The 21793-nt window shown below is 44.2% G+C and overlaps 1 protein-coding gene across 2 annotated transcripts; it reads right to left on the bottom strand.

Annotated features, from left to right (window-relative positions):
• Positions 1–39: 39 nt before the first annotated feature.
• LOC123435257 (protein HOTHEAD-like) lies at positions 40–2520 on the bottom strand. Of its 2 annotated transcripts, XM_045115561.1 has the most exons (3): positions 2067–2520; positions 331–1945; positions 40–248 (listed from the first exon to the last, which is right to left on the bottom strand). In XM_045115561.1, the coding sequence occupies exons 1-3, from the start codon at positions 2173–2175 to the stop codon at positions 206–208; spliced, it is 1767 nt and encodes a 588-aa protein (XP_044971496.1). In that variant the 5' UTR covers positions 2176–2520; the 3' UTR covers positions 40–205. The 2 variants fall into 2 exon arrangements, with proteins under 2 accessions (XP_044971496.1, XP_044971495.1); XM_045115560.1 differs by having other exon boundaries at positions 331–2158.
• Positions 2521–21793: the final 19273 nt, after the last annotated feature.

The raw sequence follows: 21793 nt of genomic DNA, 5'->3' as shown, positions 1-21793 counted from the left end.
CAACATAAGTTTTCCTTCTTATTTTGCAATGCAGAGAAATGCATGTTAAAGGGATGTCTGGGTTTCATAATAATCAACAAACAGGCACTAAAAGACTATGCCTAGAGAATAATAAGTGAAAAAAAACAATTTAATCTGTTCTAAACCAGGTCCGCCAAATACAATATTATGCAACGAATTACATGCAAATTTGGCTCCTGAAATATCATTTCCTCCATCTCTCGGCCTGAATCTTTATGCCCATATACCTGTACATACCAGATTTATAACGTTCGTGTTAGTCGAGTTCATTCATTCAGATCAGTATAATTGCAAGGGTCTGGTGTTTACCTGCCGAGCATCATGACGGTGGCCTGCGGGTTGGTGCCGGGGGAGTACCTGAAGGTGGAGCTGTCGATGACCCTGAGCCCCCCCACCCCGAACACCCGGTAGTTGTCGTCGACGACGGCTCCGACGTGGCAGCCGCCGTGGTAGTGCCAGATGGTCATGACGGTCTCCCTGCAGTACTGCTCCGGCGAGCGGGAGTCGTTGACGTGCCGCGGCAGAAGGTTGACGGGGAAGTTGGCCGAGTCGGTGAAGATGGACTCGACGGTGGTGTTGGCGTAGGTGAAGTTGGAGAATGCGCGCGACTGGATCACCCGCTCGATGGTCTGGATCCCCCGCACGCACCGCTCCAGGTCCTCCGCCTCCTGGAAGTAGTTGAAGGTGACGGCCGGGTTGGCGCGCGGGTCGGTGGTGCGCAGCTCGATGTGCCCCGTCGACACCGGCCCCAGGATCTTCTCCAGGATGAAGCCGCCCCGGAACGCCCGCCGGTCCAGCCGCCTCATCGCCTCCGCCGCCCGCTGCAGCGCCTCCGGCGTCCTCTGGCCCGGCGGCAGCGTGCCGAGCTGCCCGGTCTGGGGCGAGAAGAGGCCGAAGTTGGCGAGGCGGCGGGCGCCGTCCGACACCGGGATGCCGAACTCGGAGCCGCTCACGCCCTCGATGAAGCTGCCGGACTTGGTGATCCCGACCACCTGCACCAGGGAGAGCCCCACGGGCACGGGCGACGGGATGAAGACCGAGTTCATGGGGTTGTCGGCCACGCCCTGCCCGACCATGGGCTGGTCCACCAGCACCTGGATGCCGTGCGCCTCCAGGTGCGCCTGCGGGCCGACGCCGCTCAGCATCAGCAGCTGCGGGCTCCCCAGCGTCCCCGCCGACAGGATCACCTCGTTCTTGGCCCCGTCCCGGAGGTACACCCGGTGCTGCACCCCCAGCGGGTCCGCGAACACCACCCCGTACGCCACCGGGTACGGCACCCCCTCCTGGCTCCTGAACAGGATCCGCGACACCGTGGCGTAGAGCACCACGGTGAGCCCCCGCGGCCGGGCGTGCCGGAGGAAGTCGGCGGCGGTGTGCCGCTGCCCGTTGTTGTCGAAGATGGTGCCGCCGATCTTGGTCCCCGTCACGTGGTCGAAGGTGAATCCGTTATCCGGGGTGACGCCGGCCTCCAGCAGCGCGTCCCGGAGCGCGGCCTGCCACGGCGGCACGTCGGGCCGGAACACCAGCGCGCGCTCCACCCACCGGTACGACGAGTTCACCAGCCTGGCGTCCCACCCGGCCGTGCGCACGTACTCGTTGCTGGCCCGCGTGTAGAACCCGGCGTTGAGGCAGCTCCCGCCGCCCAGCACCCGCGCCCGCGCGTTCACCACGCCGTCCGTCGAGATGAACCGCTGCGCCGGGGACGCCAGCGACGTGTCGGCCAGCGCGTCCGTGAAGTGCTCCTGGTTCGACATGTTGCGGTAGGGGAGGCCCCCGCGCTCCAGCAGGAGCACCCGCGAGTGCTCCGACAGCGTCGCCGCCAGCGGGCACCCGGACGTGCCGCCGCCGACCACGATGTAGTTGAAGTGCGACACCAGCGGCGCGTCCTGCGCGTGCTGCACGAACCGCAGGTTCTCCAGTTGCTCTGCACACACGCACGGCACACCATTTTGGTCATCACAATGTCCAACGATCATGACAGAACACACACGCACGTAGCCGATGTCCAAACCCCCCAGAAAAACCATGCAGGTGAGCATACGCACCATCCTCCGAGAGTGCGACGATGCAGAGCGAGCCAAGGACGGCGGCGACTAGCACCAGCGCCGGCGATCTCGCGCGGCCAAGTGCCATTTGCGCCGGCGAGCTCAGCATCCTTTACGCTTCAGGGACGCGAAAAGTTCGCTTGGTTTATAAACCTGGAGTTAGCAAGCGGGTAGATCGAGGGTAGATGTGTTAAATAATTACAGTGCAAAGAACAGCCGCGAGGAGCCCATAAAATTGTGTTACTATAGAAAGGGAATGGTTATATCAAATGCAGTGCATTGGTTGCGAAATGCAAAAGTGATGAGCTTTGTTTTTAGACGGAAGGAGTATATCAAATGCGAGGGTTTACTGGCCAATCTTGAGACGCTTTTGCGCGTGCACTATATTTTTTCTAAGGGCCTGCTTGGTTCATCGTTTTGGGTCAAAAATACCTGTAAAATATATCCTTGTGAAAAAAATACCTGTGATTGGTATGTCGTTTTTGGACTGTAATTTTTACACTCCTTTTCTCGTTTACACCCGTAAGACGTCGATATTCGATACATACCACATGCCATCGTTTTCCCCCGCCGTCTCGCTGGAAACCCTATCCACCTCTCGTCTCGCTGCGCCGCCGGGGGGTGCCGGCGCCGGTGTCTGCGAGGGAGTGAAGCAAAGGAGAGGCGGTGAGGCGCGACGACGGCGAGGCGCGACGATGAGGCTGCGAGAGAGCGATCCCTCCTCCTCCACCACGGCCTCCTCTCCATTGAAGGTATCTTTCTCCTATGCTCACCGGCGCCGTGCTTTTGTTCTCGACCCACATTTTCATAGCCATTGTCGACCGCCTCGGTAGGAGGAGACAACGATCAGCTGGCATTTTTAGTAGGTTGGTAGATTAGTTCTTGGTTAGTTCTTGCTGGTGCGTGTATCTGAATGAAACTGTTTTTTTGTTGGTGCTCTGACAGTTACAGCGTGGGAGAAAAATAACATTCCAAGTAGAGGATGGGAAGCGAAATGAAAATACAATCCAATGACATGTATTTGGTTGGAAGATGGTATAATACAAGTGTAAAATATTACATGTGTGATAGAAAAACAACATTCCAAACGCAGCCTAAAAGGATTACATTTGACATTGTGATGTGTGGAGATCGGTCCAAACTATGAGAAAATAATAAAATACTATAAGAACTAAGATATTAAAACAAGGATCTGTCTAGGACACCCTAAATGACTTCATGAACATAAAATGGAAAAAAGGAAAAGAAAAAATAAATAATACCCGCATAAATCTTTACGTAAAATTAATGGTATATGATTTAGATGTGCAATACTTAAGTCACATCTAAGATCCTGTTTGGAACCACAATAGATTATGATAATCTGGATTATGAAGATAGATTAAATAATCTGGTTTATAAAAATAATCCAGGTGGACATGTTTGGAGGCCAGATTATATAAACTGTAATCCAGGTTTTACATTGCATAATGACCTGACTGTCCTCTGTTTTTTTTAAAAAAGAGGATGACAGTGGTAGGAATGTAATTATCTTCAACTTTACAAGGGAATGGGTCATTAGCAATCGATAATTTGATTTTAGCCGGTGTAGAGTAGATTATGAGTTTTTAATAATTTGTTCATCTAGTTTTTATAATCTACACCATAATCTGTAAATATATAATAGATTATAAAAACTGAATTATATAATCTGGATGGTTCCAAACATGGCCTAAACATGCCTTATAAGCCCGTTAACACAAAACGGCAAAGATAATCCACGACCGTTTCCAAGGAACCAATCCCTAACAAACGCTTCATAGCCACATGATCTAGATTGCACGGATGGCAGTTTTTGAATTTTTTTTGCCACAAAATAATTGATCTGCCATGCCCTACTTCAAAAGTTGACACCCCACAGAACAGTACAAATGCCATCCATATGCTTTGCAAATGCCATCTCTCGTTCGCGATATTCCATCCAAAGAAAACACCAATTATCTCACAAAAAAAAAAAACACCAAGTACAACCTCTTACCATTAGGACCCTTGTCCGGATGGACATCATGGACTTTTTTGCGCGTGAACTATTTTTTTTTGAAAGAATTACATTTCACATTGTCATATCGGTCTAAACTAAAATCTTTACCTATTAATAAAGCAAATAGTATTTCTATCGTCCGTCATAAAATTGCACTCAAAGTTGGTCTAAATTACCCACCATGCCACCGGTAAGTTAAAAAACGATTCGTTTTCCTTTCTTAGGTTGCCGTCTACTGTCGGTTATTAAAAGCTGGCCCAAGTACTATTGTAGCACGAACCAAACTAGCGCAGTGGTCTAGGCCTATCCTCGCCGCACCAAAGACCCGAGTTCGAGTCGTGTTTTCGCTTCTTTCTGCTTCTCATCTTTTTCAGCTTTCTTTCTCTAAATTTTCATTGGCGTGAAATAATGTTGACTCGCCCAGGCGTCGTTGATTTGATGTGCTATACAATGTTGCAGTTTCAGCCCAGTTACTTTAAATTGACTCGCCTTCGAATTATTTTTTATCTTTCTTTTGCTTTTGACAGATTCAAATGCTTAAAAAATGACATCTTTTAAATCACAACGCTAATTTAGACATATTATATGTGAAAACATTCGAGAAATGTATAGATTTAAAATATGCTATAATCCCGCATGTTAATGATTTCTAAATTACATTTATGATGCATCTTTGATTAATATATTTTTATATGATGTATTTTAAAAATATCAATTATATCCATCCATTTAAACTAACTAGATAGAATAGTTTGACACTCTCATAAAATCTATTATTGACATGATAAGGAATGTATATGCTAAAGGTTGTAACAAACACATAATCATCCTCTTTATTTCACTCAATGCAAAATAACCAACTCATATACAATGTTGTACACTAAACTATTGATATGAACTTTATGTAAACCAATGGCTCAATGATGATTCCTATATCATTTGAAATTGTGCTAATAACGATTTATTTAAGAATATCAATGCTATATGCGACCTTGAATATTCGTTATGCATGTCCTATTGAGTTGATTATTTTCGATGAAGAAACCTAATATGTGATCTTATGCGCATGATATCATTGAGTACTAAATTGTACTTTGCTACGTGTGGCCTAGTGCCCTATTTGTTGCGCATCATTGAAGAGGAACGTCAACAAACAATTAAGCTGATATAGGAACCTAGGTATATGTTTTTGACTAATAAACTATCCGAACACACTTTAATACACTTAAAAAATGATTCTATTTCTATGTGTTTGCGTAACACCACTTATCATGTTCTATTTAACGGTGTGATCGAGTGTGTATAAGGGTTACTTTTTTTCTCCCGTTGCAACGCACGGGCACATTTGCTAGTAATAATAAAATATTACAAAAACTTTGATACTAAAAGAAGACGGTAAAGATATCTAGCGAATGTTCGTCAGGAACCTATCACCAGCGAATGCCCCATATCCACATGATCTACATCGCACAGAAGGCAGTTTTAGAAGAAATTTGACCCAAAATAAATGACTTGTCAAGCATAGCACTAAAATGCCACCCTCACTAACACTAAAGGTGCCATCCGTGTCATTTGCAAATGCCATCTCTCGTAGCGACGATCGCTCGATATTGCCATTCCAAGAAAATACCAACTACGACATCTTGTTGTCGCAAACCCTCGCGTGATGGACCTCATGGCTGGTTGTGTTGAAATCTGAGATGGGCTTATGGCCCATGAGACAATTTTAGAAATCTCTAAGAGTCCATGTAGATGGTGGTATGGCAAGGGATGGTGGAAAGTTTAGTCCCACCCTACTAGTGGAGAAGGAGTTGGACTCCTTTATAAGGGCCTCTCTTCTACATGCTATTGGAGCATGAGAAGAGAAGAGGCCCTCATGCACTCCTCCTACGCCGCCTGCCGCTCTGCAGGTTGCGGGAATGAGCCAGGCCGAGCTCGACATCGGATCGTGGGCTGTTACCAACTCGGACGTGGGTACAACCCACGTCTCTCCACCCGGTCGCTCCTATATAAGCGAGGCTCCTACCAACCCTAGCCGTCACAAGATCAGATCGCCTCTGCCTCCACGCGCTCGTTCCTTTTGCTTCTGCTACCGCCAGCGACTCCGTCCCGTACATGGTCGACGGGAGAGCAAGCCTCCGATTAGGTTTTTGGGAAGCGACTACGCGATTGCTCGCCTGTGTCCGTCTGTTCCATCCACGTTCGCATCGCCTTCGTCATCGCCATGTCTTCACCAACTGACGTCGACTGTCTTGCCCGCGAGAAGGCCGAAGCTAACAAGAAGGCGGTCGAGGATACTGCCGCCGCTACTGCTGCTGCTGCGGCCAACTGGCCGATCGGAGGGTACAGCTCGTTTATCCCACTCCTACTTATTATTGTCTTAGGCGTACTAACGATCTGCATAGATATATCTACTATCTGCTTAGTATGCGATGCTATGATGAATTATCAGTATGTGCTTAGTACAATTCATGCCATGTTATTGATTTACTCGTGGATTAGTCTGATAAAAAAATGCCTATTTACTCAACAATCCAAAAACCTAATGTGTGTAGGAATTTTCCGAGTAGTGGTTTTGCTGCTGCACTAAAACCAGATAAGTTTACCGGTACTTATTTCAAGCATTGGCAGACCAAACCACCTTATGGATTATGGCTATGAACGTGTTCTGGGTAGCCGGTGTGACTCCTACAGGAACGATCACTCCTGAACAGGAGAAGAAGTTCACAGACGCCACCATCTACTTTCTTGGAGCAGTTCTAATCGTGATCGGAGATAAGCTGGTTGACGTATATTTACATGTGCGGGTTGCCAAAGACTTGTGGGAGGCACTCGAATCTAAATTTTGGGCCACCGATGCCGGGAGAGAGATGTATGTTATGGAGTAGTTCCATGATTACAAAATGGTTGAGAATCGTTCTGTATTGGAACAAGCTCATGAGATAATATGCATGGCTAAAGAACTTGAGGTTCTTTAGTGCGATTTACCGGGCAAATTTGTCGCGGGGTGTATAATCGCTAAGATCCCTAACTCTTGGAGGAACTTCGCTACCACTCTGAAACATCAGAAGCGTGAATTCTCAATAGAGGATATCATCGGCCATCTGAGTGTTGAGCAGAACTCGAGAGCAAAGGACTCGCATGGAAAAGCGGTCGAAGGTCCTTCTGTTGGCAATATGGTACATCAGAGGAACTTCAATTCCAACAAGCCCAAGGGGAAGAATTCCGTCCAATAGAATACCGACTTTAAGAAGAAGGGTAAGAAGACCTTCAAGAAGAACAAGAAGGGAGATGACTGCTTCAATTGTGGTTCTGTGGAACATTGGGCTAGTAAGTGCCCAAACAAGTACAAGAAGTCGGGAAGGACTCCAAGTATGATAATATGATTGTGAGCAACAATGAAAGCGGTGCATACAGGTACGGTAATTTGTTTACTGTATTTTTGGTTTGTCAATCTAGCAATTGGTGGGTGGACACAGGTGCAAATATTCATGTGTGTGCTGACATCTCATTGTTCTCTTCTTAACACGTCACATGCCGAGGGTCCGTATTGATGGGGAATGGCGCGAGTGCTTTTATTCTTGGTGTTGGCATGGTCGATCTGAAGTTTACTCGATAAGGATCGTGCAGCTCAAGAACGTGCATCATGTCCCCGCCATCAAGAAGAATCTCGTTAGTGGCTTCCTTCTATGTAGAGAAGGGTTTAAGTTGGTCTTTGAGTCTAATAAAGTAGTTGTTACGAAATATGGAATTTTCGTTGGAAAAGGTTATGAGTGCGGATGCATGTTCCATCTTCCCCTTGTAGATTTTTGTAATAAAGTCATGAACAATATTCATTCGAGTGTTAATGAATCTAAAGTTTGGCATTCACGTCTTTGTCACATTAGTTTCGGTGTTTTGTCGCGGCTAGCAAAACTGAATTTAATCCTGGGTTTCACTTTAGCCAAAGGTTCTAAGTGCCATTCGTGTGTGCAAGCAAAGCAACCTCGTAAGCCTCACAAGGTTTCCCAAGAGAGACACTTGGCGCTGTTAGAACTCATACATTCTGATCTTTGTGAGATGAATGTTGTGTTGACTACAGGTGGAAAGAAATATTTCATGACACTGATAGATGATTCCACTAGATATTGCTATGTGTACCTGTTAAATACTAAAGATGATGCTCTACACAACTTTAAAATCTATAAGGCAGAAGTTGAGAATCAACTTGAAAATAAAATTAAACAAGTCCGATCTGATCGTGTGGAGTGTACTTATCAAATGAGTTTGATTCTTTTTATGCAGAACACGACATTATTCACGAGGGGATGCCTCCCTATTCACCCAGTAAAATGGGGTTGCCGAGCGGAAAAACCATACTCTAATTGATTTGGTTAACGGCATGTTAGATACATCAGGTCTATCCAAGGCATGTGGGGGGGGGGGGGGGCTATATTGACTTCATGTCATGTCGTGAATAAGGTTCCTACAAAAGATAATGAGGTCACTCCCTATGAGGAGTGGTCGAAGAGAAGGACGACGCTTTCGTACTTACGTACTTAGGGCTGCTTGGCAAAAGTCAATGTGCCGATCCCCAAAAAGCGTAAGCTTGGACCAAAGACCGTGGACTGCGTTAATTTGGGCTACACTAAGAATATCGTTGGCTATAGATTTCTAGTAGTGAAATCTGAGGTACCTGACATGAAGGTCGGTACAATTATGGAGTCGAGGGTTGCTACATTCTTTGAGGATAATTTCCCCTGAGAGATATGCAGAGCACTTCTAGACAGGAATGTGAGGAGACTCATGAGCCTGCCATTCCTATGGAATATTATGAACAAACACATGATGAAAATCCCGAGGAGGATGAAGAGGAAACCCTTGGTAGGGGCAAGAGACTAAGGAGTGCAAAGAACTTTGGTGATGATTTGTTCGTATACCTCATGGATGATAATCCCACTTCTATTTCAAAAGCGTATGCATCTCCAGATGCTGACTACTAGAAAGATGCGGTCCGTAGTGAGATGGATTCCATCATGGCTAATGTGACATGGGGAATTACTAATCGTCCCTATGGTTGCAAACCATTGGGATGTAAGTGGGTGTTCAAAAGGAAGCTTATGCCCGATTGTACAATTGAAAAGTACTAGGCTAGGCTTGTGGCCAAGGGATATGCCGAGAAAGAAGAAGAATATTTCTTTGGTACTTACTCACGTGTCGCCAGACTAACCACCATTCGAGTACTACTCTCGTTGGTGGACTCGCATGGTCTTCTCGTGCATCAAATGGACGTTAAGACGACTTTCCTGAACGAAGAGCTAAACGAGGAAACTTATATGCAACAACGAGATGGCTTTGTGATATATGGTCAGGAAGGAAAGGTGTGTAAGTTGTTGAAATCTTTATATGGCCTAAGACAAGCACCTAAGCAATGGCATGAGAAGTTTAATACAACTTTGACATCTGTTGGCTTCATTGTTAATGAAGCTGACAAATGTGTATACTATCACCATGGTGGGGGCGAAGGAGTTATACCGTGCTTGTATGTTGATGACATACTAATATTAGGAATCAGCCTCAAAGCGATTGGAGAGGTTAAGTCTTTTGTCTCAGAACTTTGACATGAAGGACCTTTGGGTGGCTGATGTTATCTTGAACATCAAGGTTTTCAGAGATGATGAGGGTGGGATTACACTTCTGCAATCCCACTATGTTGAGAAGGTTTCGAGTCGTTTTGGATATTCGGACTGCAAAATTTCTCAAACACCATATGATCCTAGTGTGCTGATTCGAAAGTTCAGAAGCACAACTAAACATCAATTGAGATTCTCTCAAATTATTGGTTCACTTATGTATCTAGCTAGCGCTACGTGGCCTGACATCGCGTTTGTTGTGAGCAAACTGAGCCGGTTGGTTGCCAATCTGGGTGATGTTCATTGGCGTGCTATTGAAAGAATTATGTGCTATCTGAAAGGTACTATCAACCACAAACTTCACTATACGGGATACCCGTCAGTAGTTGAAGGGTATAGTGATGCGAATTGGATCTATGATGCTGATGAGATGAAGGCCACTACTGGGTATATGTTTACCCTTGGAGGTGGTGCTATTTCCTGGAAGTCTTGCAAGCAAACAATCTTAATGAGATCGACAATGGAAGCATAATTAACAGTTCGACACATCTGATGTCGAAAGAGAATTTCTTCGAGATCTTTCGATGGACTAGCCTGTGGTTGAGAAGCCATATCCAGCTATCCTTATGAACTGCGACAATCAGACAGTTATTGTCAAAGTGAAGAGTTCAAAGGACAACATTAAGTCCAACAAACATATAAGAATGAGATTGAAGTTTGTCAGACATTTAAGAAATTCCAGAGTGATAAAGTTGGATTACGTCCATACGGCTAAGAATCTGGCAGATCCCTTTACTAAAGGGCTATCACATGTTGTGATAGATAGTGCATCGAGGGAGATGGGTATGAGACCCACATGAGTTGCCATGTCAGTAACCCAACCTATATGATCAGAGATCCCGTGAAGTAGGACCTGGGAAAACAAGCGAGTGCTGAACTGAGGAGAGTAACTTTACTAACTCATTCCGTTGGAGATACAATACTCCCGAATATTGTATGGTAGGATGACTACTGTCTTAGTGTGTTCTAAAGCTTATGTGTAAGCAAGAAGTTGTCCTACAAAGCGATCTTTGGAGGAACACACCTATACGAGCCTGACTGCTGGTCATAGTATATGAGATTGGGGTGATCTCTAGTAAGCTCATGAATAGGCCAGGAGTGTGACTAATATGCTCCACGTAAGGGGTCAGCCTTCGACAGCCTAGTACTAGTAAGACTTGTGGTGAAACTTCTTTATGCCACAATTCAAGGCATAGTCCATTGTTCAGCTGTGAAGGAGTGTAGCTACTTGCTCTAGGTGAAGCTTAACCTTAACAGGTATTCACTGCAATGCTGGTATATCAAAACAGTGATTTGAACGAAAGAACATAATGTGCCCTTGAGATCTAGTGGGGGATTGTTGAAATCTGAGATTGGCTTATGGCCCATGAGACAATTTCATAAATCTCTAAGGGCACATGTAGGTGGTGGTATGGCAAGGGGTGGTGGGAAGTTTAGTCCCACCCCGCTAGTGGAGAAAGAGTTGGACCCCTTTATAAGGGTCTCTCTTCTACATGTTATTGGAGCATGAGAAGGGAAGAGGCCCTTGCACACTTCTCCTCCACCGCCCGCCTCGCCACGCCACGCCTCGTCACGACATGCCGCGGGTAGCGGGAGTGAGACGAGCTCATACCTACGCGCTTATTTTTGCCTGTCACGAACGAAGAATATGTAACGGACGCTCCACGATCCGAGACATCAGATCGTGGGTTGTTACCGACTCAGACGTAGGTTCACCCCACGTCTCTCCACCCGGCCGCGCCTATATAAGCGAGGCTCGTGCCAACCCTAGCTGTCACAAGATCAGATCGCCTGTGCCTGCACGCACTTGTTCCTTTTGCTGCTGCTGCCGCTGGTGACTCCATCCCGTTCACCGCGTACACGGTCGACGAGAGAGCAAGCCTCCGAAACCCCGTCCCTTCGGATTCTGTACGAGAGAGGGGCGATCAGGTTTTTGGGAAGCGACTATGCGATTGCTCGCCTCGGTCCGTCTACTTAATCTACGTCCGCATTGCCTTCGTCATCGCCATGTCTTCACCAACCGACGTTGACCGTCTAGCCCGCGAGAAGGCCGAAGCTGGCAAGAAGGTAGCCGAGGATGCTGCCGCCGCTACTGCTGCTGCTGCCGGGGTCAATTGGCCGATGAGAGAGTATAACTCGTTTATCCCACTCCTACTTATTATTGTCTTAGGCGTACTAATTATTTGCGTAGATATATCTACTATTTCTTAGTACGTGATGCCGTGATCAATTATCAGTATGTGCTTAGTACAATTCATGCCATGTTATTCATTTACTCGTGGATTAATTTGATCGAAAAATTGCCTATTTATTCAACAGGTTGACCTGGCATTGCGACCACTGGAGTTGGACCTATCCAAGCACCTGACAGGTGCCACCTCGAGCTGGGCGTTGGTGGGACTTGCCTAGCATGAGCGAAGCACCCCGACCGGGGCGACTACACTGACGAATCGTTCGGGTGCAAGACGGCTACGCAGATCGGACTGTCCGGAGCGCCCAAGGGAGCCAGATGCACGAGGCCAATAACACACAAGGAATTGTGTGTGTGTTTGTGGGGGGGGGGGGTGTGTGGAGGCTCCGAGGAGGTGGGTCCTCCGTCATTGTTTATAAAAATAATAAATATTAGCTTAGTCATCTGCTCGTGGTTGCAATCGTACATGGAGCACTTGCAAGACAATTGTTTAGTTTCAGGACTAGGAGTTCTAAAACCTGGTCCATGGGAACAAGATATTTTTTTTAACAAAGGATGAATTCCGTTACCTCAAAATGAAGCATCAAGTGATACAAACACAGTAAGCACGCATCGTCAAAACCCAAATGGGGACACTCCAACAGTCTCACGCCACCACCCCTTGCCGAGCTCCGCCGCCGCACGGCTGACGCAAGACACACACGCATCCGAAGCATCGCTGGATTCCACCAAGAACCGTTGCCCACAGACCCAAGGGAGCGCAAGGAAAAGCCCAACCACCACCGTCGGCCGCAGCCCGACGGCGGCACGGGGATGTGGAGGACTGGCGGCGGCGCGCTAGGGTTAGATGAGTAGCCCGCAAGCCGCCTCGAGCGTAGACGACACGGGATTAAAATAAATGGACGACGAACAAATAAAAGAGCCACTTTCCTTCTCAATATAAAATAGAAGCAAAATGCTTTACATGGAACCATGTGATTCATCAACTGGGAATATCCATGATGCACAACCGCCTAGCATGGTTCAGCTGAATCAAACATCAATGTAGCAAGACAAGATGACCGACATAGTTGCATCATCCATGCAAACGCAAGTACTTCCAATGACATAATTCTGCTCGATATATATACCTAGAAATATATGCGTGAAGTCATCTTACTTCTCAAATCCAGCTCATTACTACTAATCACCCCACAAGTTTTTAGTGCTGCTACCTCAACATTATCTCATATTCTTGCTAAGTGGATGAAAGGGCTATATCTCTCCATCGGGCCATGAGTTAAAGATAGCCATCATTGGATGAACCAACAATAGTGAGATCTGCCTTCACAATGCAGCTCGATCCTACAACATAGCCTCGAGAAGGGTCCTTGAGTTTCTTGAGTTCAAGGAAATTAGGCCTTTCCCATCCTTCATCACATACAAAGAGACCTGTGGTCACCACAAAAGTAAGATCAATTGTAATCATCTAGCTGCTTGAATCGCGCACATATCACTTGCTAAGGAGGGATAAACCTGAAGTTTTAGTGAAGTGTTTCCCATTCTTTTTGTTGAGGATGGACAGAGTCATTATTGATTTATTTTTTCAAAATTAAGACTAAATTTGTACCAGAAAAAACAAAAATAACACCATGTCGGCCTCTGGTGGGCCGAAGGGGGACCTGTCGGCCGGCGGGAGGCCGAAGAGGACCGGTCGGCCCCCGGGTGACCGAAGAAAGGGTTGTCTGCCCGAGGCTGGCCGAAGAGCACCTGTCGGCCTCCAGGAGGCCGAAGAGCCCCTGGACACCTAGATAAGGCCCCCTCTTTCTTTCTCCTTTCACAATTCTTTTAGCCCTCCCCGTCCTCCAGGCTCCCCAGCTCCACCTCCCGTTGCTCTCTGGTGCTTTGAGCCCGCGCCGATCTCTTCGCTCGTCCATCCATTTTCGTATCCGACCCGCATAAACAATATATGAGGCCTCTCTCCATAGGCGTATGGTATTTTTTTTGCTTCCAACTCAATCAAATATCAACTTTCAACTCGGTTGTCGATTCAGTTTTTATTGGTCACCGTTAGTTTGTAGGTAAACTGCTTGCCCATTTTGTCGAGCTCCAGGTGGCCCTTCTTCTTCCTTTGATTTTGGTGCGTCTGTATTCACTATTGTGCTGGATCGTCGATGTTCAAGGCGTGTTGTAAGATTCTATATCTTGTTTATCTGACTGGGGCATATGGTTGATGTTGCTTTGGTTGGAATGTATGCGAATGCCTTTGTTTATATGATTATGATATTTGCCTCCATTCTTGTTGTAGTATGTTCCGTGCAATGTTAGATCACATCTTCCTCGGTACATTGTGGAGTGCAGAGCTTTAGCTATTCGCAGGGGTGACACAGATATTGATCTTGCTCTTCACAACAGTGAGGGTAACCTATACCATGTTCTGTTTAGACATGGTCGGATGAGCAGTAAATTCCATGGTTCTTCGTGGGAGGAAGTTGTGAATGATTATGGTCTCCGTCATCGTGACATGATGACTGTTAGGCTTGAGCACTATGGAACTATGATTGGTGTTGATTTTCATCAGGATGGTGTTATGTTGATCCCTTTACCCTGTGTTGGTAAGTTATTTGTTGGACTGATTTTCAGTTTTGTTTCGGCTTATATGTTTTGCTGTTTTGCTTAGTTTGTGAAATTATTTTTTTGTAGCTCTTGAGGATCTGAGTGAAACTCAGAGGGAACTTGTTGACAGTTGTTTTTATAGTCGTGGTGTCACTCTGGATTATCATCAAATGTATGTCATGTCGCGACAGCTCTTTGATGACAACTACATATTGTGTACTCCTTTTGTTCATAGGATGGATTCCACGAATGTTATTTCTCAACATATGGTGAGCTTTGGTTTCGGGTATTTTTATTTGTTTGTTCTTTGTTCTAGCATATTGTTTTAAATTTGTAAGCTGAATATCATATAACTTGATGTTTTTTGTTAGGTTATTCCTAGCATGGTTGTGAGGAGTTTGAAGGAATTTGTGTCAATTCCTAGGACTGGTTCTTTAACTCTTGAAATTACTTTGGATTGTGGAGGTGATGATATATACGTGAGCATTCATTGTTCCTACTTTATTGGCTTGGGTGGTAGAATGGTGTTGAAGAAGGAAGGTTTCGGTAATTTTCTTATCGCATCGTCTATTGAAATCAACAATTTGGTGCTTATAACCTTCAAAGAGCATGAACATGAGCTAGCCGCTGTTTTCAGCCATCTGCCATAGTGATCGTACTGTCTCGCCCTACTATCCCCCCATTCACGGTGGAGTAAAACATCCATTTTTATGGATAGACGAGAGCGAGGACGAAGACGATATATTCATGCCGAGTAGCAATGTTTATTATTCCCTTTTTAATTAGTCTGTTTAATCAAGTTGTAACGTTTAGTTCGATTGTACTTCTTAATTCAGTTGGATGCATTTAATTTGCAGTACAAGTGTTATCCCAATAAACCAATTTACTACTGAAATAGATCATGAATATGTCTCATACATGAATATGTCCCATACATAAAATAGACATATGTCTCATACATAATTAGATAGTCATGTCTCATACATAGATAACTATATCACTCCTGGCGACGGCGACGAGTCTTGGGCTTCCTCGGACGAGGACCGGAAGGCGATAAGAGCTGAGCCGGTGGACGAGGCTCACGATGACCACGACCATAGACCACCTCGTCCGTCAGTGTCCGTGTCTCATGCGTAGATGGTGGTGGTGGAGTGACAAGAATTGTCTCCAAGAAATCATAGGTGTTTGCACCTCGGTCATCGTCGTCGCCGTTGATACGTCTCCAACATATCTATAATTTTTTATGGTTCCATGCTATTATCTTGTCAAACTTTGGATGTTTTGTATGCCTTTTATATCTTTTTTGGGACTAACTTATTAACTCAGTGCCAAGTGCCAGTTCCTGTTTTTTTGTGTTTTTGACCCTTTTCAGAGGAGAATATTAAATGGAGTCCAAACGGAATAAAACCTCCAAAAAGTTTTTTTCCGGAACAGAAGATACGCAGGGAGCTTGAGAACCAAGGTAGAGGGCGCCACGGAGGCCACAAGCCCCCTAGCCGCGGCCTGGGGGACGCCTAGCAGGCTTGTGGCCCCCTTGTGGCTCCTCTGCCCTACTTCTTCCGCCTATAAATCGCCCAAAAATCCAAAACCACGGGAGAGAGCCACAAAAATACTTTTCCGCCGCCGCAAGCTTCTGTCTCCGCAAGATCCCATCTGGGGCACGTTCTGGTGCCCTGCCGGAGGGGGGATTCGGATACGGAGGGCTTCTTCATCAACATCATTGCCTCTCCGATGATGCGTGAGTAGTTCGCCATAGACCTTCGGGTCCATAGCTAGTAGCTAGATGGCTTCTTCTCTGTCTTGGATCTTCAATACAAAGTTCTCCATGATCTTCATGGAGATCTATCCGATGTAATCTTCTTTTGCGGTGTGTTTTCAAGATCCGATGAATTGTGGATTTATGATCAAATTATCTATGAATCTTATTTGAGTTTCTTTTGATCTCTTATATGCATGATTTCATATCCTTGTAATTCTCTTCGAGTTGTGGGTTTTGTTTGGCCAACTTGATCTATGATTCTTGCAATGGGAGAAGTGCTTGCTTTTGGGTTCATACCGTGCGGTGACCTCACCCAGTGACAGAAGGGGTAGCGAGGCACGCATCATGTTGTTGCCATCAAGGGTAAAAAGATGGGGTTTATATTTATTGCATGAATTTATCCCTCTACATCATGTCATCTTGCTTAAGGCGTTACTCTGTTTGTCATGAACTCAATACACTAGATGCATGTTGGATAGCGGTCGATGTGTGGAGTAATAGTAGTAGATGCAGAAAGTATCGGTCTACTTGTCTCGGACGTGATGCCTATATGTATGATCATTGCCTTAGATATCGTCATGACTTTGCGTGGTTCTATCAGTTGCTCGACAATAATTCGTTCACCCACCGTAATATTTGCTATCTTGAGAGAAGCCTCTAGTGAACACTATGGCCCCCGGGTCTACTTCACATCATATTTTCAGCCCTACACTTTTACTTTGTTGCACTTTCCGCCTTCAGATCTCACCTTGCAATCAATCGTGAAGGGATTGACAACCCCTTTGTAGCGTTGGGTGCAAGTTTGTTGTTTTTGCGCAGGTACTTTAGAGACTTGGCTTGATACTCCTACTGGATTGATACCTTGGTTCTCAAACTGAGGGAAATACTTACTGCTACTATGCTGCATCACCCTTTCCTCTTCAAGGGAAAAAACCAACGCAAGCTCAAGAGGTAGCAAGAATAATTTCTGACGCCGTTGCCGGGGAGCATCAAGTGAAGCTTATCCAAGTAAGTGTCGCAAACTCATCTCTTGCATTTACTTTTTTGCCTCTCGTTTTCCTCTCCCCCACTTCTGAAAAACAAAATTTACAAAAATATTTGCCTTTTTCGTTCGCTCTTTTCTTTCGCTTGCTTTCTGTTTGCTTGTGTGCTTGTCTGCTTGCTGAAGTCACCATGACTGAAAACATCAAACTATGTGACTTCTCGAATACTAATAATAATGATTTTATTAGTACTCTGATTGCCCCCGCCACTAGTGCGGAATCATATGAAATCAATGCTGCTTTGCTGAATCTTGTTATGAAAGAGCAATTCTCCGGCCTTCCTAGTGAAGATGTCGCATCCCATCTTAATACCTTCATTGAGTTATGGGATATGCAAAAGAAGAAAGATGTGGATAATGATGTGATTAAATTGAAGTTATTTCCGTTCTCATTGTGAGATCGAGCAAAAACTTGGTTTTCATCTTTGCCCAAAAATAGTATTGATTCCTAGAACAAGTGCAAAGATGCTTATATATCCAAGTATTTTCCACCGGCTAAGATTATCTCTCTCCGTAATGATATCATGAATTTTAAGCAACTAGATCTTGAACATGTTGCACAATCTTGGGAGAGAATGAAATTGATGATTAGAAATTGTCCCGCTCATGGCTTGAGTCTTTGGATGATTATACAAATCTTCTATGCTCGTTTGAATTTTGCTTCTAGAAATATCTTGGACTCCTCCTCCGGTGGAACTTTCATGGAAATCACATTAGGAGAAGCCACAAAACTCCTAGACAATATCATGACAAACTATTCTCAGTGGCACATTGAAAGGTCACCTACTAGTAAAAAAGTGCACGCTATAGAAGAAATTAACTCGTTGAGTGCTAAGATGGATGAGTTAATGAAATTGTTTGCTAGTAAAGGTGCTCCTTTAGATCCAAATGATATGCCCTTGCCTTCCTTGATTGAGAGTAGCAATGAAAGCTTGGATGTTAATTTTGTTGGTAGGAATAATTTTGGCAACAACAATGCTTTTAGAGGAAACTATATTCCTAGGCCTTTTCCTAGTAATCCCTCTAATAACTTTGGCAACTCCTACAACAATGCTCATGGAAATTACAATAAATTACCCTCTGATCTAGAGAGTAATATTAAAGAGTTTATCAACTCACAAAAGATTTTCAATGCGTCCATAGAAGAAAAACTACTCAAAATTGATGATTTGGCTAGGAGCGTTGATAGAATGTCTCTTGATATTGATGCTTTGAAAGTTAGATGTGCTCCTCCCAAGATCAATATGGATGAAACTTTGAAAGATATGCGTGTTTCCATGAATGAGAGTAAAGAAAGAACCGCCCAAATTCATGCTAGACATGAATGGCTTAAAAAGGCGTGTTCTCGGTATGAGAATCACGAAGATCTTAAAGTGCTTGGTGTGACTCCCATGGAATCCTTGTTTTCTAGTGTCAAACCTAATGATGATGGGGCTGGATATGAATCCACTTTGGATGAAAAAAGCCCCAATGATTAGGAGTCCATCTATATTGATGCTAAAAGCATTGAAAGTGGAGTAGAGGATATCAAAACTTTGAGTAGTAATGAAAATACTACTTTGGATTTCAAGGAATTCAATTATGGTAGTTGCTCTTTGATTGAATGTATTTCCTTGATGCAATCCATGCTAAACTCTCCACACGCTTATAGCCAAAACAAGGCCTTTGCCGATCATATCATTGATGCTATGATGAAATCTCTTGAAGAGAAACTTGAATTGGAAGTTTATATTCCTAGAAAACTTCATGATGAGTGGGAACCTACTACCAAAATCAAGATCAAAAACTATGAATGCAATGCTTTGTGTGATTTGGGTGCTAGTGTTTCCGCGATTCCAAAGTCTTTGTGTGATGTTCTAGGCTTCAAAGAGATTGATGAGTGCTCTATTAATTTGCATATTGCGGATTCTACTGTTAAGAAACCTATGGGAAGGATCAATTATTTTATTATTATTGCAAATAGGAACTATGTACCCGTAGATTTCATTGTGCTTGATATTGATTGCAATCCTACATGTCCTATCATTCTTGGTAGACCTTTCCTAAGGACTATTGATGCTCTCATCGATATGAAGGAAGGGAATATTAGATTTCAATTTCCAGTAAAGAATGGCATGAAACACTTTCCTAGAAAGAAAATAAGATTGCATTATGAATCCATGATGAGGTCTACTTATGGTTTGAGTACCAAAGACGACGATACATGATTCTATCGCCTTATGCCTAGCTAAGGGCGTTAAACAATAGCGCTTGTTGGGAGGCAACCCAATGAATTTATCTTAGCTTTTTTTGCTTTCTGTTTTGTTGCATCCACACCATCATAATTATTTATGATTGTGTCTTTTGTGTTTCTTTTTTGTGTTTGAGCCAAGTAAAACCTTTATGACTAGTTTTGGTGATGGTTGTTTGATCATGTTGGAAAAAGACAGAAACTTTTCACTCACGACATTATTTTTCATTTTTATCCATAAATAGCTGTTGAGTTGATTCTTTTTTCTACTAGTTGATATGCCAATTTCCCAAAGTTTCGTAATTTTTCAGACTTATTGAGATACCAGAAGTATACGAAGTATACAGATTGCTACAGATTGGTCTGTTTTTGACAGATTCTGTTTTTGTTGTGTTGATTGCTTATTTTGATGAAACTATGGATAGTATCATGGGGTACTAGCCATGGAAAAGTGAGAATACAGTAATCTAACACCAACATAAATAGAAATCAAGTTTGCTACAGTACCTAAAGAGGTGGTAGTTTGTTTTCTTGTGCTAATGATACCACGAGTTTCTGTTTAAGTTTTGTGTTGTGAAGTTTTCAAGTTTTGGGTGATGTTCTCATGGACAAAGGGATAAAGAGTGGAAAGAGCTCAAGCTTGGGGATGCCCAAGGCATCCCAAGCCAAATTCCAAGACACCAAAAAGCCTAAGCTTGGGGATGCCCCGGGAAGGCATCCCCTCTTTCGTCTTCAATCCATCGGTAACATTACTTGGAGCTATATTTTTATTCACCACATGATGTGTGTTTTGCTTGGAGCATCGTGTATTATAGGAGTCTTTTCTTTTTGTTGTGTCACAATCATCCTTGCTGCACACCTTTTGGGAGAGACATGCACTCATCGTGTATTTGCTAGAATACTCATTGAGCTTCACTTATATCTTTTGAGTTAGGCAATTTAGCTCACATGTGCTTCACTTATATCTTTTGAGCTAGATAACTTTGCTCTAAGTGTTTCACTTAGATCTTTTAGAGCACGGTGGTGTCATATTTTGGAGAAATAAGAACTCTCGATCTTCACTTATATCTTTTTGAGAGTGCTCTCTCTGAGTAACTTGGTAGCTGGTTTGTGCTATGAAAGTAGTCCTAAAGATGATAGGCATCCAAAGAGGATACAATAAAACTTCCATATTCATGTGCATTGATTAGAAAGAGAAGTTTGATTCCTCTCAATTAGTTTTGAGACATGGAGTTGGTAACATTAATAGTCATGTTAGTAGGGTGTTGTGAATCTACAAATACTTGTGTTGAAGTTAGTGATTCCCGTAACATGCACGTATGGTGAACCACTATGTTAGGAAGTCGGAGCATAATTGATTTATTGATTGTCATCCTTTGTGTTGCGGTCGGGATCACGCGATGGTTAACACCTACCAACCCTTCCCCTAGGAGTATGCGTTTAGCACTTTGTTTCAATTACTAATAAAAACTTTCGCAATAAGTATGTGAGTTCTTCATGACTAATGTGAGTTCATGGTATAGATGCACTTTCACCTTCCACCATTGCTAGCCTCTCTAGTGCTACGCAAATTTCGCCGGTACACAAAACCACCATAGACCTTCCTCAAAACAGCCACCATACCTACCTATCATGGCCTTTTCATAGCCATTCCGAGATATATTGCCATGCAACTCCCACCGTTCCGTCTCATGACTTGTGCCGTCACTTACATATTTCCATTGCATGATCGTAAGATAGCTAGCGAGTCATACGCTAAGCTAGATCGTTGCACATCCCGGTACACTGTTGGAAGCATTTCCTATAGAGTCATCATTGTTCTAAGCATTGAGTTGTGAGCAACTGAAAGTGTGATGATCATCATTATTAGAGCATTGTCCCATGTGAGGAAATAAAAAAAAGAGGCCAAAGTTGCCCACAAAAAAATAATATGGAAAGAGGCCAAAGAGCCCAAATAAAAAAAGAGAGAAAAAGAGAGAAGGGACAATGCTACTATCTTTTTCCACACTTGTGCTTCATAATAGCACCATGTTCTTCATGATTGAGAGTCTCTTGTTTTGTCACCACCATGTACTAGTGGGAATCTTCATTATGTAACTTGGCTTGTATATTCCAATGATGGGCTTCCTCAAAATTGCCCTAGGTCTTCGTGAGCAAGCAAGTTGGATGCACACCCACTAGTTCTCCTTTTGAGCTTTCACATACTTATAGCTCTAAG

The sequence above is a fragment of the Hordeum vulgare genome, chromosome 1H (genome assembly GCF_904849725.1).
Source record: "Hordeum vulgare subsp. vulgare chromosome 1H, MorexV3_pseudomolecules_assembly, whole genome shotgun sequence".
Classification (NCBI taxonomy): Eukaryota; Viridiplantae; Streptophyta; class Magnoliopsida; order Poales; family Poaceae; genus Hordeum; species Hordeum vulgare.
Note: the sequence above shows the minus strand (reverse complement) of the source record. Positions and strands in the feature narration are given on the sequence as shown.

Bases quoted from the DNA above. Each gene is read 5' to 3' on its own strand.
- LOC123435257 (XM_045115560.1), bottom strand. From the start codon at position 2,069: ATGGTGCGTATGCTCACCTGCATGGTTTTTCTGGGGGGTTTGGACATC. The intron at 249-330 runs GTAAACACCAGA...TGGTATGTACAG, and splicing joins ACCGTCATGATGCTCGGCAG to GTATATGGGCATAAAGATTC.